This window comes from Brienomyrus brachyistius, chromosome 3 (assembly GCF_023856365.1).
Source record: "Brienomyrus brachyistius isolate T26 chromosome 3, BBRACH_0.4, whole genome shotgun sequence".
Classification (NCBI taxonomy): domain Eukaryota; kingdom Metazoa; phylum Chordata; class Actinopteri; order Osteoglossiformes; family Mormyridae; genus Brienomyrus; species Brienomyrus brachyistius.
This window is the reverse complement of record NC_064535.1, coordinates 33,026,194-33,042,232: the sequence shown is the minus strand read 5'-3', so window position 1 is coordinate 33,042,232 and position 16,039 is coordinate 33,026,194. Positions and strand designations below refer to the sequence as shown.

The following is a 16,039-nucleotide window of genomic DNA, read 5'->3' as shown; positions in this document are numbered from 1 at the left end:
TTTGGGCCCCCTGAATCTGCCAGGGTATCCATGCCCCTCTAATGCCAATTACTAGTGAAATAAAATTTGTTTGATAATGCATGAACATGCATGAATATACAGTACTGTGCATGGAAAAGTCTTAGGCAGTCAAAGAAAATGTTTAAGGGTATTTATCTGGGCAGTAAACGTGTAAACAGTCAAACCACAATTTCTTCTGATCTACAAAAAAGTTACTGATATCTTGTTGGCTAGCTAGGTAAACATGGTTTTGGTTCACAAACCTGTCCTCGGGGGCACTCTAGCCCTTCCCTGTATTTGTCACATCTCATCATCAGCTCTCATCATAAATTACATAAATGAATTAAATAACTCAATGACACATTGATCTGCTAGTTAAGGTAGGGTAGAACTTGAGTCAAAAATGCATGGATGCATTGGACATTTGCTGTAAACACTGGGGTTATTTTATGAGAGGTTTTGAAATAGCTAAGCTGACACACTGACAACATTTTCCTTGACTGGCTAAGACCTTTGCACAGTATTATGCATCAAAACAATTTAAATAACATCTAGTCAAATTATAAGAAAGTCAGCACCTTTGTGTATCATTAAATAACAATATTCTTATTTTTGTTCTGTGACAGACCCTGGCTTTCAATAACCAAATCCGATTAGTAATGCAAGCTTGGGTACTCTGGTACGGTAATCAACAGAAATCATTTCTTGAGTGCTACGGCCATCTGGTGGCAGTACACTCCCGCTATAGTCCATTCTTCTCTAATTCTTTCACAATACCATGATTGAAAATATGTAAGCTATGTTGCTAATGCCGTGTATAACAATGAATGCATGTATTTAAATTTACCTTTTGAAAATTTTACTATTGATTAGTTGTGGCATCGATTAGTTGGCCTAATACTACGTTGGGTACCCTGACAATACCAGTAGTTTTAACTTGTGTTTTGTGCACTTAGTGACAAAAAAAAGGTAAGCACCCAGAAGTAATTGTGGGTTTGCACGAGGCGGGGTGGTCGTATCATGCAATTGCCCAGCCAGTGGGGGTATGCAAATGTCACAGTTACCCGATGCTGGAACCAATGGGCACGTGAGGGTACCCACATTCGTCGTGAAGGTTCCGGTTGCCCAAGATAGGCTACACGAAAGGAGGATCGCTGTATTGTGCGACAAGCATTACAGAACCTCATGACATCTCTCTCTACAACACTCCTCGTCATCCCGCACTGTATCCCGACGACTGGCATCAGCCGGACTATGGGTTCACCGTCCCAGGCGTTGGCTGTTAACACCAGCACAGAGATGGCTGCGTCTGGAGTGGTGCCGTAACCGGGAGGCATGGACTGATCATGAGTGGTGGCATACCAAGTTCAGTGACGAATCTTGGTTCTGTATCATCACGGATGGAATCAGCTCGAATGTCAACTCAGACACAGTGCCAATCTGCAGGATCTCGAGGGCCAGTTACAAAAGCTGTGGGCCGACTTGCCGCAGGAGAGGATACAATAGCTGTCTCCCTTCCACACCATATCACCACATGTATCCTGGATCGAGGGAGTGCCACACCCTACTGACATGGGACCAGCAGTGTGCCCAAACTGCCAACTCTGTTTTCCGTTTGATCTGACTTTATAATCATTGCGATACAGTCACATCACCTTTCACCACATGCAGATTCATTTCATTTCCACCACTCTGGGTGCATAACTTTTAATGTCACTGAGTGTAAAGCCCAAAGAAAATTAACAATTGTCTTAACCTATTCAGTTAAAGAATAAAAAATTCATTTTTTTTAATTTTTTGCTGATAGTATAACAAACTACAAACACAAAAAAACAACACAATGACACCAGGAGAGCAACATTGATTTAAAACAACATGAATTTTAAATGCAGTTTTTAATAAAAATCACATTTTTCTTCCCGACATGAGGGATCACATCAGATATGAAACGGCATACCACACAAAATGCTTTGCAGACTACTGACTATTTAAAAAGTACTGTTTCATGTATTCTTGCTGCCAAGTAACTGCACACCTCAGTCCAGCGTGACCCCAAATCCATCCCTATAAATATGAATTATTTCTATATTTCGCAAAACACATTTGCCATAAACAAGGATGACCTTCTTGACCCATAACGTCCAAGTCTGAGAAAAGCAGGACCTTGTGTTCTTCTGCTGGTTGAACAGCAGATACTCCAGTCACAGACCATGTATGAGACCAAAGAGTTTGCTTGTCCAGTATCATTACTGAATCAAAGAGAAGTTTGACCCTCCCTAAAACACTGGGGCGTGTTGTCGTCCACAGAACCAGGTAAAACAATCACACCAGTCACAAGCATTTCACTGGGGTCAGGAATAGTCTTACTCACTACAGAAATCTCAAGTTGGTAGAGTGCCCAGTCGTACCCGTGACATCACATAAATTGCATGGCTTTATGTTAACTTACAAATCCAGCACTAATGGAGGACAAATGCATGCCGCCAACCTCTTGCCAAATCACACTCATCACCGAGATAACTCAGGTAGAGTCAACTGACACAATCACATACTATATAAGTAACAAAAGACAAAAACTCACACTCAGATGATAAATGAAATGTGAATAGAAATAGAGGGAAATATACACAGGAATCATCTAAAGGATAGACTGCGTGGAATCTTCTGGTCGCTTCTGGAGTCACACCTGATCCCCCAGGTCCAAGCCATGGAATCGGTCCAGGTCGTAGAAACAGGCCTTGACCACCCGGCCACCAAAGTAGCGGCCATTCAGGTCCACTACAGCTGTGAGAAAGAACAATTCAAAGGAATGCAAAGGAAATTCCAAAAACAAGTTTTTAATTGGGTCTATTGCACTGTGAGTACCATTCATAATTATGTAAATCAAAAGCAAACCAAAACCCAACAAGGCAACATTTTCTTCTCCTACATTTAATTAATTCACCCTTTGTTTGTACTATTCTGGTGCTTGTGTTTTTACACTTTTAAAATTTTAATCAGAGCATATAAAGTGACAGAACCCTATGAGGAAATTTTTTTAAAAAATAAGTTAGAGTAGGCTAGATCACGGCTTCATAAGTTCATAATTAGGGCTATCACTATCGATTATATTAATAATTGAGTAAACTGATTAATCTGACAATTTGAGTAATCGTTTAAAATATGGTATGTAGCAATAAGACATAATAGAAGATACATTGCAATTGGTGGGCATACAGTCACACCTGATCAATTTAGGTACTGCAGTTCACTGTTTTTGGGCAGTGGAAGGTAACCGGAGGATCCGCAGAGAATCACATACACTATACACAGTGTGAACATCCAAACTCCACAAACATAAAGCAGCAGTGTGTGGTGGTGCTATCCCCTGTGCAACTGTGCAACCCTGACAGACTTGCACAATGTGCGATCTTAATATCGGCAAGGCATTTCATGCACATGCAACTGCAAGGGCATGTATTTGGTTTCAACCTTGGTAGGGACCAAACAGCCCCAACCCCTCATCCCCCTAAACACACATGATACTCCCACAATATTGGTAAAGACATGTCCCTACTGACCATATCCAAATCTACGCCCTTGTGCAATTGTCACATTGCAAGGACCGCTATAGTCTGTTGGCACAACTCAAGGCATCAGCAACTTGTCTGACAGACGGTTTGGTAGATAAGTTCACAATATTGTTCACAAAAAAATGTATTGGTTATATATACTGTATATATTACACCAATGGTTATGTAAAATGAAGTGGCTAAGCAACGGAGATAAACAATCTGAATCTTTTCAGCAATTATTCTGACGTACAGAAGTCATAGGAAGTAAATTCAATAAAAATTATTTAAGAAAGTGACGAGAAAGACAGACTAAGCTACTGCAAGAGGCTAAATGACACACATCACTAGCCTGGCGTTACTGGGCATCTCTCTATTTAGATCCTCATCCTCTGTATTTATTAAATTCAGTTAGCGGCGCACTATACGATACCGTTTTGGTAAATTATGGAAGCAATAAGCACTGAATCAGTGGTAAGAAATGGATCCACTCAACATTCACAACATCTTTTAAAAGAAGAGACACTGTGGATAAACAATGTAAAAAGACATTGGTAGTGCGGCGGTATTTTTTGCAGTTCAAAGTCAGATGTTTATTAAACAAAGATACGTCAAATTTATACAGATAAATAATAATAAAAAATAATACTTTAGTGATCCCTAAGGGGAAATTGTCTTTACACCTCCCTCAACTTGCTCTTTGTAGAGTAAGTTTTCTGCGAAGGGCAGCCACCTGTTGAGGCACCCAGGGAGCTGGGGGTTAAGGGCCTTGGGGCGCCCAGGGAGCTGGGGGTTAAGGGCCTTGGGGCGCCCAGGGAGCTGGGGGTTAAGGGCCTTGGGGCGCCCAGGGAGCTGGGGGTTAAGGGCCTTGGGGCGCCCAGGGAGCTGGGGGTTAAGGGCCTTGGGGCGCCCAGGGAGCTGGGGGTTAAGGGCCTTGGGGCGCCCAGGGAGCTGGGGGTTAAGGGCCTTGGGGCGCCCAGGGAGCTGGGGGTTAAGGGCCTTGGGGCGCCCAGGGAGCTGGGGGTTAAGGACCTTGGGGCGCCCAGGGAGCTGGGGGTTAAGGGCCTTGGGGCGCCCAGGGAGCTGGGGGTTAAGGGCCTTGCTCAAGGATGCAGACGTGCTGAGGCTGGGTTTGAACTGGCCTTCTCATTACAGGCACACAGGCTTAGCCCAATGAGTGACACACAAACTATTGGGCATCATTATATGCCTCTCATTAATATTTTAGGTACACTACTAACCTGCTTATTTAAATTATGCGCATAAGTAAAAGTCTGAAATGTAATACTGAAATGCTGGCATCTGGACAAATGTTTTGCCTATTATCTAAAGCCCTGGTGATTATTATGCATGTGCCCTATAATTGTGATGTGATGATATGCAGCCCTAGCTTGAGTATATTGATATGCTACTCCTCTTATTTCACAAAGGCAATGAGTTGAAATACTTCTAGAGAAGAGAGCTGCAGCAAGGATGGTGAGGATGGAATAAATAATGCTTCAATGAGCTGTTATGACTTATTAAGAATTTTTCATAATTTCTGCAAATGTACGGGCCTCTAAGGGACCAACTGGCAGGATGCAATTCTGCAAAGTGAGCCTGATCTCCTTGCAGCATCTCAACCAGAAAGACCATCCTGCATTTCTGTTTTTTTTAGTTAATTTTCAGAGTAACCTCCATGCTCCGCCTGCTTCCTGTCAGAATGCTTCAGAAGACATATGACACACATCAATTGCTGTAAATTTGTAAGGGAAAATGATAAAATACATCTAGCAAAGAATCATTTCAATAACCGCTAAAACAGTTTCATAATTTGTAGGCATTCATTCACCCAGATGGCAATCTCATTTTTGCCATACAAAATACCCATGAATATTCACATGACCATGCCTGAGGGTTAGATGAGCTTAAGTGGACGCTGCAGATAGCAAACATTCCACAGATGCATGCACTCCGACCACAGAGCCTCAGAGATGACAGGAAATGATAACAAACTTGGGACTCTGATCAACATCCTGCTCAGCTCCCCTGATGCTGCTGTTACAGGTCAAATGAATGGCCCAATGAGGGGCGCTGCAGAAGAGCACTGCTTACAAGCGCATCACCACAATTACCTCCTTTGTAGCTGTGCCCAGCAGATCCATGAAACACAATGGTTTGAAGCTGCGCTCACCTTTGATGGCAGACTCCACCCGCTCAAATTCCAGGAATATTCTGACTGCCTCATCATCAGACACATCTGAGATCTGTCAGGGAAGACACTCCATCAGAATTTCAGCACATGCTGTCACACATCACATCGATCACATCCCTAAGATATTACCTCAAAGATGACACACTTGATTACTTTGCCATATTTCTCACACTCCTCTTTTGTCTCTTCCTCTAGGTCTTCGTCCACCTCTCCTCTTCCCACCATGTTCTATCATGAAAGAGATATTTTAAACACACACTGGTCCAAACAAAATCATCTTGTAAACACTTCTACATACATGTTTTTCCTACAAAATCCTGGTGTTATATCATTTGAGCTTAAAAAAATGAAACCCAACATGCTAATTAACTGTATTAAACCAAGCGGTCTATGCTTTCAATTTATGCCTAAGAGGTTAGGTAAAAAGCACAGCCACTGGTTTACAGAAGAACTCACCCGCAGTATGACCACTTTGGTTGGGCATTTGAGAATCTCCGTAAGTGGGTTTGTTTCTGGCTTTTTAGACAAGTCGGCTGTGATGGAAAAGACATTGTGCACAAAGCATGAGCTGGCGGCAGGATACAGCCCATTGTTGAAAAACACACAGAGATATACAGTGAGACAATGACATCTGAAGGCATTAAGAACATGGCAACTCAGTGGTAGGTGCTGTGGTCTCACACCTTTGCAGAAGATGAGATGAGGAGACCAATGAAAGGAAAAGCAGCTTCTCAAACGTAAGGCTTTGTTGCACAATAGCTAAGACATCAGCTGAAACAAAACCCTAAAAGGACTGCCAAAGCTACCGATATATACCGTGTCCAGTGCTGCCCCTGGCTGGCAGATTTCCACACCAACATTATGGTAGCACCCCCAAGGAAAAACAAGTCGAAAACTAAAGCTCTTGTACTTAATAAATACTCTTCTAACCATTGAAGCTAATGTAAAAGGCAGCTAAGATACTAAGTGCCTTTAGTGATCCTAAAAATTATGGGATGATTATTTATTAACCTGTGTGGAAACACCTGTCTTAAATATACATTGCTCTAAAAAATTAAAGGAACACTTTTTAAATCAGAGTATAGCATCAAGTCAATTAAACCTCTAGGAAATTGATTTGAGGGGGTTGTTAATCAGTTTCAGCTGCTTTGGTGTTAATGAAATTAACAGGTGCACTAGAACGAGACCCCCAAAACAGGAATGGTTTAACAGGAGGAGGCCACTGACATTTTTTTCCTCCTCGTCTTTTCTGACTTTTTCACTAGTTTTGCATTTGGTTATGGTCAGTGTCACTACTGGAAGCATGAGGCACTACCTGGACTCTACAGAGGTTGTACAGGGAATCCAAATACTATAGGATGGCTCTTCAATATGTGCCATTGCCAGAAGGTTTGCTCTGTCTCAAGGGCATGGAGGAGACAGGCAGTTACTTTAGAAGAGCTGGACAGGGCCGTAGAAGGTCCTTAACCCATCAGCAGGACCAGTATCTCCTCCTTTGTGCAAGGAGGAACAGGGTGAGCATTACCAGAGCCCTACAAAATTACCTCCTGCAGGCCACTGTGAGTGTCCCACCCCAAACAATCAGAAACAGACATCATGAGGGTGGCCTAAGGGGATTTGCCATAGAATACCAGAATTGGCAGGTTTGGGGAGGTCTGGGGAGGCAAATCCAAGGAGGGGCACTTAGACCTCTACAGGCTAGACAACGGCACCTTGACTGCCATTAGGTATCGGGATGAAATCCTTGGACCCATTGTCGGACCCTGCTCTGGTGCAATGGGTCCTGGGTTCCTCCTGGTGCACAACAATGCCCAGCCTCATGTGGCGAGAGGGTGCAGGCAGTTCCTGGAGGAAGAAATTGATAACACTGACTGGCCCCCACGCTTGCCTGACCTAAATCCAATAGAACATCTCTGGGACATTGTTTCAGCCCATCCAACACCACCAGCTTGCACCTCAGACTGTTCAGGAGCTCAGTGATGCCCTGGTCCAGATCTGGAAGGGGATCCCCAGGACACCATCCGTCATTCCATTAGGAGGATGCCCCAACATTGTCAGGCATACATACAAGCACGCGAGGGCCATACAAACTACTGAGTACGATTTTGAGTTGCTGCAATGAAATTTCGGCAAAATAGACTAGCCTGTCGCATAATTTTTTCACTTTGATTTTTGGGGTGTCATTGAATTCAGCCCCTCTGTAGGTTCATTTCCATCAAATGATGTGCCATGCTTTCACTCCTACACATTAGCCAGTCCAAATCAGTGCAGATATTCAGCATGATTTCCTTCCCCACCCCCCCCCCTACTGAGCTCTGATGTGTTTTCAAAGTGTTCCTTTAATTTTTTTGAGCAATATACTTTCAATTCCACTCTCATTCAACATTTATGTAACTTTTCTTGGTTGTATAATATGGAAATTAAGAAGAAAGCCAAGGAAGTAAATGGTCAAACACACAGGTATAGGAACAAACAAGGAGGCTGACCTGCCCCTGCTACTGTCCAGCCAGGTGTCTCAGCCCCAGGTAGAGTAGAACCTGCAGATGGAGGACGGATACACAGAAATAGAAGTTACTACTGTTCCTAAAGTAACAACTTAGCTCCCCCCGACAGAGATGATGGGTAAAAGTGCCTGTAAGTGCTTGTCTAAAGCATGCTCCATGGTACCTTTCTCTACCAGGTCTCCAATGATGATCTTGCCACCTCTCTTGCTGGTCTTCTCCACAGACAGGGCAGTGCTGAGGCCCTGCTCATGCTTGCCCAGGCCCTGACCCTCACGGAAGCCATATTTCTGCATGATCTTATGCGCAACAGTCCCGCTGAACAGACATAGGATTAAAATTAGGCCTCACAATTATGTGCATGTACAAGTGTGCACAAAAGTCAGACTGACCCCATGTTGGCCAGGAAGGAGCTGCTGGGTCCAGGGGGAGAGCGGGGGCGGTCTAAGTCTTCATAACTGGGTGGAGGGATCGCTGCCTTCAACGAGAGGCCGCGCTGACGAGCCTCATCATCGTAGGGATATGCAGTGGCTGGCACTAGAAAACAGAGAGGTCAAGAAATAAACAATATTACTGAGGGGTGAGCAGCAGGGTAGAATCATTTCATTACTATTGTTAGCAAGGTGATGTTTCTCTGTCTGTTGGCTATAATTTGTTAACAAAGAGATATTCCTCCTCCTGACGGCTTCACCCTTGCACCTCATACTTACATTCCCGGTCCTTCTCCACCAGGGATGTTGGCGGAGCAATTGCTGCTCCCCCCATACCTTAGAGAAAAAAAGGAAATTTAGCATGCATCCTCCATAGAGGGGCATGACAACACCGTTAACAATAACACCCTAAATTCTATACTGGACAAAAATGTACAGTTTTGCATTTCTTTAGGGAAACAGCATCACTTTAGTGATCTATCCTTTTTCAAACTGCTTACACAGTTCAAGCCTAGGTGGGCGAGGGGTGGCAAGGCAGGGGAACAGGACATCGGCCCATCACAGGCCACACACACACATACACAGAAACTGGCGAGATCTGATAATGACAAAAGTATCCTAACCTGCTGAACCACACTGCCTGCTGAACCACATAGCAAAACAAAGCAAACTTTTAAAATGCATATCACACAAATAGATGGGGGATTTTTCTGATGACACATTATATGGGCTATGAAAAAACACTCTTCTGGGTTGTTGCAAGGCAGGCCAAAAATAGCTTATCGAAAATCTTTCTACTGAAAGTATACCGCGATCAAAAAAAGGAAAATGCAGAGACAAACATAACTGAAACACCACCTGATTATCTCTGTAGGCGACTAGGTGACTCACACCAAAGCACACCATGTGCAATTAAGCACTCTCTTCAAGATGCTAGAGATGGACTCCACATGCACACTGATCACAGATGTGCATTTGAGGCACTCAAATTTATTCTGATGTTCCTTTCACAGAAGCCCAGTAAAATCTGGTCTGAAATAGCCCACCTACTGCACACTGTTGACCACTGCCAAGAGTTGGCATGCAGACACAGTGCTTGTTAATGTACCAATAAAAATGTATGAACGAGGCTAATAGATCTTTCCACATCCAGCATATTTAATACTATTACCATCATGTCACTGACCATAGGTTTCTGTGGCAATATAGTATCTCCTGGTATTTTTTTCTGGAAAGTATGTAGTGATGTTAATTAACCATTTAACCACTAAACCAGCAAGTCTATCCTTACAAGAAATACTGCTTGTACTTATAATAAACAATTATTTAAGTATGCAAAATACTGTACATAAAAGAACAATAGCATAAAGTATTTTTATTTTATTTTTAATGAATAGTTTCAAAAGTTTTGTGGACATTAACATTTGTCACTTTGTTCAATAGCAACAATTTACAACAAACAAAATAATGGATAAACAAAATAATTGAATAAAATATAAAATTTTGATTTTTTTTTTTTTGTTGCTTCTGGAGGATGCTGCAGCCAAGGACACTGTGCTCATGCATATACACATGGCCAGACATTCCACATGTATGGGGTGCTAACATTTAAGGTGGTTATAAAGACTGGCTGTGTTTCCACCTACTGTACAAAAGGAATCTTTTTTAAGTCTGCAAAGCAGATTGGTCCACATCAGTTACAGCACTATGGCCATGTGACACGATTGCCTAAGGGTGATCCAGCTTGCAGATCCTCATTGCTGAGCATTTGAGTGGCTGGACCAGACCAAGGGGATGCCTATGTAACACATGGCTGTAACAGATGGGTGGCTATTTCCGGATGGTCAGGCTGGACTGTATGTCTGTCTGTATGCCGTTTGTCACAAGCTGGGATCCCGAGGTATTTCTTCATGTTATCGGTGTGGCAAAGCACTGCACCAGGGCAGGCTCCCCAACCTGACCTGACCATCTTGAATTTCACACAGAATACAAACTATTTCCGCACTATCAAAGTAGAACCTTTTCTGGAGCGAATGGAACCAATTCATCTTCATCAGCCATGCGGCACGTTCTGTTTGTTCAACAGCATAGCCGACTGTCAAGTTTCTTTCACTTGTCCAGAGCATATAAAGTTGTAATGGCATATAAAGTTTGTTTGATCATATTTTTACCAGGTTACCAAACTAGATAAAGATCAATTACGTTTTTAGTTCAAGATCTAGTCACTAAATTAAGACCCACTGAGCCGGGTAAATGACCAAATAGTGAAATACGAAGACTGCGCTGAGCTGTTATGCAAGCTGAAAGTGCTTTGTTTCACAACAGTCTGTTTTTGTTGTGTTACACACAAAGCAGCCTCAGAACAGACAGGCATCGTGTGATTAGTGCTTATCTGTTTGTTTTGTCTATAGGATAATAGTGTTAAGTAGTTCACTAGTAACTGGGCATTCATCAGAAGCTCAGCTTAGCCGCACCCATGCATAGTCGACTCCTTGACAGCATGTATGTTCCTAATGTTCCATTTGCTTAACTTGTATATCACTTTTGCAAAAGCACCTGCAAAATAAAAGTAAATGGAGTGCTGTACTGCAATTTTTGAGATTTCTCCGAAATGTGTATTGTGGGTACAATTGCAACCAGTTACGACAATATATCGCTATACCGCCCACCATTACTCGGAATACATAATGCTGTTTATGATACTACAGTGCAATGAGGGAAGAAGCCTAGTGGGACTGTTCTCCATTCCTAGTTAACATATCCTTCAGGCATACCCCCTTGTCCCTGCTGTGCCCCACCACCTCAGCAGTGTGAATACTCACTCCTTTTCCTCTTTTCCTTCTCATACTCGTCCTCTTCATCTGAGTCTCCCTCGGCTGGAAACCGGGAGAATCCAGGGGGGGTTCCACTCTCAGGCCAGTCCTTACGCTTCCTGGACATACGTGACAAAGAGCACATCAGTGATGCAGCATGCACATGTATTTGTCTAAGCATGTGAGAACACCTCATGCATAGGGCTGGGCATCGTTCAAAATTTTTCAATGCCAGTACCAGAATAGCATGATTTTGATACCACTTCCTGAACAATACTTTTTTCGACACCAATTTGTTTTAAATCAATTTCAGCAACAAGAACACAATAATCGTTACAGCACGAATCTTTTATTTGAAAAAGTTTTGTTAGTCATTGGTTAGATACTGGGGGCAACATGGTGGTGCAGTGGTTAGCACTGTTGCCTCACACCTCTGTTCGAGGGTTCGAGTCTCCGCCTGGGTCATATGTGTGGAGTATGCATGTTCTCCCCATGTCATCGTGGGGTTTCCTCCGGGTACTCCGGTTTCCCCCCACAGTCCAAAAACATGCTGAGGCTAATTGGAGTTGCTAAATTGCCTGTAGGTGTGCATGTGTGAGTGACTGGTGTGTGAGTGCGCCCTGCGATGGGCTGGCCCCTCCATCCCATCCTGGGTTGTTCCCCACCTCGTGCCCATTGCTTCCGGGATAGGCTCCAGACCCCCCGCGACCCAGTAGTGTAAGCGGTTTGGAAAATGGATGGATGGATGGTTAGTTACTGGGGGGGTCGATCACAATCACAACAGGACACAGCCTTTTATTTATATTTTATCAGGGCTCTCAAGTTTCATCCAAAATTTGGAGTGAAATTACGCGTGAACTGGTTGAAATGCGAGTGTCCCACGATCAATGCGTGACACTTGACAGCCCTGATTTTACTTATACAACCTGCAAAATGTCTGTAATTCATAAATAACCTTTCATTTTCCACAGAATAAAAAGACTATGTAATGTTATCCCACTGGCTGTCACTGTCCTTTTTCTGCACTTCCGCATAACTTCCATGTTAGCACAGGTGTTTGTGGACACGCATTCAGCAAGTTTATTACTGTAAGAACCTCCACAGTGGTGCACACCAGTTCTCACTCTCTCAGAGTTTTTCATATGATATTCGACCATGTGATCCGGCACTATATAGAGGGCATATTTGGCCATAAATGAGGGGCATACTTGCAAGTCATACTGCTGCACCTAGTTATAAAAATTTAGTTGCACTGTCTCGAAAAATGGTCACAAAATGCAACTAAATGGTTGCAGCCTGGAACGCGGTGGAGCCACACTTTAGATTTCTTAGGAATTTTTTTTACACTACACAACAAATAAAAACAACACCCCACAGCCAGCGCACAGGCTTGTCTCTGGGTATACTTTTTTTCCCCCTCGGGCCTCCATATTTGTGTTACGCTCACAGACACTGAGATTTACTGTTTGGCCATCGCAATTTGGCACCGAAAGAAAATTAACTTCTTCGATATCATTGGAGCATTTCAGTCAGGGCCACAAAAGTACCGAAGTTTAGTATCCAGCCCTACTCATGCATCCTTCTGAGGAACACTGACTGCATGCGCTTGTATCAGTACATCTCTGCTGAAAATAACTGTGCTCTCTTATGAGCAGCCTCCATCAGGAATGGTAAGAAGTCAGAATCACCCGTGCTTCTCCCTCTCCTCAATCTCCTTCTGTCTCTCCTGCTCTCGCTGGCGTTGCCTCTCCTCCCGATGCCTCTTCAGCACCTTCTCATACTCATTAGGGAACATTGGGTCATACTCATCAGCCAGGGGCATCAGCACATCACCCATGGGAAAACTTCCTGGCACAGGCTCCTACAGAGGACAGACACACCAAAAAAAAAAAAATCATATCCATCTGGTGATGCAGCCTAGTCTGAGTGTTTTCCAGTCCAAATCAATGCATATTGTAGAGAAATGCATCATACCTTTAGCCCGGAGGCCAGGTGGGGTGCAAGATCTGAAATCTGCCTGTCATCACTGGAGCTGACTCTCTTTAAATCAATCACTGGGGCAAGAACAGTGCTCTGCTTTGTACGCTGACTCTAGAAGAAGTGAACAAAAGCATTCCTCTAAAAGTTATTAAACTATGCAGTTTTTGTCAATTATGCCATTATCAATAATTAACCTTCCCCCCATTCTTCTAAGTATTTATAACCCTGCTTTAAATTATGGAATACTTGTCAGTATAAAAAAATATTTACCGACAGACTACATATAGCTAGACATTAACGACTCCATATAATCTATAACAACTTCTATTTTTACCCATATTTTACCCATTTATAATTACAGATTTTTATAAGTATCGCGGATGCATTTTAGTCAGAAACAGTGGCATAAAACAAGTTCATTAAGAATTACAGCTGAACTCAAGGACTAAAACAGGCTAAAGTCTTTATTTTCAGTTGAAGTGCATCAAAATTATTTCAGCCAAATTCACAGGATCGTATAACAAAGGTTATATATTCCGAATGTTACAAAAGCTGGAATAATACTGTTAGCGAACTATAACAATCATGGGTAGGGAAAGGACGTAACCAACACCGTACCTTAGCTTGCGTGAGGGCGGCCTTCTTCACCTGCAGCTGGGACTGCAGCAGCTTGAAGTTCTTGGACCAGCCTTCAGTTTTAGTGTCACTGGTCTCTACGCCCAAGTCATCGTATAGTGACATGATTTCGGCGATCGCAGATGACACCAGTACAAATCATACAGATGGTATGTTAGCTCCTTTTTAGCCAGTATATCGCCATTTGGAAAGGATTTCTCTGAATAGCGCTCCTAGAGTATAAATGGCAGAATAACATCCGATGTCAAATAATGTGAAAATGGACTTACTACCACTTACATAGCACTAAAAAAACAAGGGGGCTTTCGGCAGTTTCTAAGCAAGAACTAGCTCATCTAGTTAGCTACGAGGCCTTCAAATAAACGAGCATAAACTCATTAAAGCGTAGATAACGTGCACTTCTGGTGGTTTAGTGACACCGCGAGTATGCAACACCTACCTAGTACCTAGTAATCTCCAACTACCTGCCAACTACTGGAGTAAGCAAACGCATCGGCGCAAAAAAAAACTGTCTAAAATAAAATATATAAGAAAACAGAAATGTTCGACACAACAAGAAAAGGAAAACGCATATACGGTACAAACACAGCAATCCTACGCCGTTACGATCAGAAAGCCTACCACGCGCAACCAGAACAGCTTTCAGCTGATGGTCCGTCATTTTCTTTAGCGCCCCAAGCGGTGGAGGACTGGAAAGAACACAGACCAGGTGTCAATGTAAGTACTTTACAAAATATTGCTTAATCAATGTCGGATCCCGGTGATTTCCGTCCCTGACGTCATCATTCTATTTAAAGATAAGATCGCTGTAAATTCATTTTCTTGTCCTAAGCCGACTAAAAAAACTCAAATTAGTTGTTTATTGTGCCATTTTACAATCGAACCTTAAATTATCATTCACAACCTCCTGTTCGTCACAAATGTGACGGTAACTTTTGGCACAGTGCCTTACAAATTTAGAAAGGAATATTCTCTCTGTGTTCTGCTGGGGTTTGCATCTTACCCAGATAACTGGGAAATTTTGTGACTGGGAGGTGAACATCTGATAAACTTCCACAAATTTAAGGTGTGTAATGCTCATTTTCGTGCATAAAATACATTCTGTGCCACAAACTACAGTTACATTTTGTCCACGAAATCGTAAACACAGAAATCAAAATAATGCGACTCAGGTACACGGCTTGAACACTCCCAATGCGCTTTCATTGGTCAATCAGTGCATATCCAATTTGCATGCTGGAATTCTTCAAATTGTCGATCTATCTTTCAATACATTTTGCGATTAATCCTTCAAGAAATCTTTCATTAAATCATTCATTAAATGTGTCAATAAATAATGAAATATGAATTGCAACAAATTTTGCAATAAGAAACTGACTGATTTATTGACAAAAATCCTCCATACAATCACACAAGAAAAGCTACTGCAGACACATATAAACAGTAACACACTTAAACACCTAAATATGCAAAAACAATAAATATATACACATGGAAGAGGACTAAGCAAGCCAACATGAACCAAATGCATATTGTTGCAATAGCCTAAAACAATTCCTTCAGGCATGCAAATATAAGTTCACTTCACTCAGTAGTACATATAATATATAAGTCAATATATGCATATACCATCTTAATAGTAGATCAATTATGTAATTATTTATGTTTTGCTGGATTAAATGACATTCCTGTGTGTATGATCGCATTAAATTGCTTTGAACTGAAGTTAATTCTTACTGTCATTTCAATTTAACATCTCACTGGGTGTGGCCCATTCATTTCAAATTCCAATTCATGAATGGAATGGGGCACAATTCATAAATTCTGAACATCCCTGGTAAGCTACATAATGAGCTAACCAATCAAACTTGTTATGTGTTCAATTATATATTTTGAACTGGGAAGGTGAATCACCCCTCACGACCAGCAATGC

The 16,039-nt window shown here is 42.4% G+C and overlaps 1 protein-coding gene across 2 annotated transcripts; it reads right to left on the bottom strand.

Annotated features, from left to right (window-relative positions):
• Positions 1 to 1,860: 1,860 nt before the first annotated feature.
• LOC125739142 (splicing factor 45-like) lies at positions 1,861 to 14,760 on the bottom strand. Of its 2 annotated transcripts, none has more exons than XM_049008952.1 (13): positions 14,546 to 14,760; positions 14,089 to 14,318; positions 13,465 to 13,581; positions 13,179 to 13,351; positions 11,500 to 11,609; positions 8,957 to 9,013; positions 8,639 to 8,783; positions 8,413 to 8,564; positions 8,232 to 8,282; positions 6,202 to 6,278; positions 5,875 to 5,973; positions 5,725 to 5,797; positions 1,861 to 2,784 (listed from the first exon to the last, which is right to left on the bottom strand). In XM_049008952.1, exons 2-13 carry the CDS (start codon positions 14,209 to 14,211, stop codon positions 2,681 to 2,683), a joined length of 1,281 nt encoding a protein of 426 aa, XP_048864909.1. In that variant the 5' UTR covers positions 14,212 to 14,318; positions 14,546 to 14,760; the 3' UTR covers positions 1,861 to 2,680. The 2 variants fall into 2 exon arrangements, with proteins under 2 accessions (XP_048864909.1, XP_048864910.1); XM_049008953.1 differs by having other exon boundaries at positions 14,728 to 14,746.
• Positions 14,761 to 16,039: the final 1,279 nt, after the last annotated feature.

Coding starts and splice junctions, on each gene's coding strand:
- LOC125739142 (XM_049008952.1), bottom strand. CDS start 14,211: ATGTCACTATACGATGACTTGGGCGTAGAGACCAGTGACACTAAAACT. Junction 11,610..13,178: donor GAGGAGAGGGAGAAGCACGG/GTGATTCTGACT, acceptor ACGTATGTCCAG/GAAGCGTAAGGACTGGCCTG. Junction 8,565..8,638: donor TCCTTCCTGGCCAACATGGG/GTCAGTCTGACT, acceptor ATGTCTGTTCAG/CGGGACTGTTGCGCATAAGA.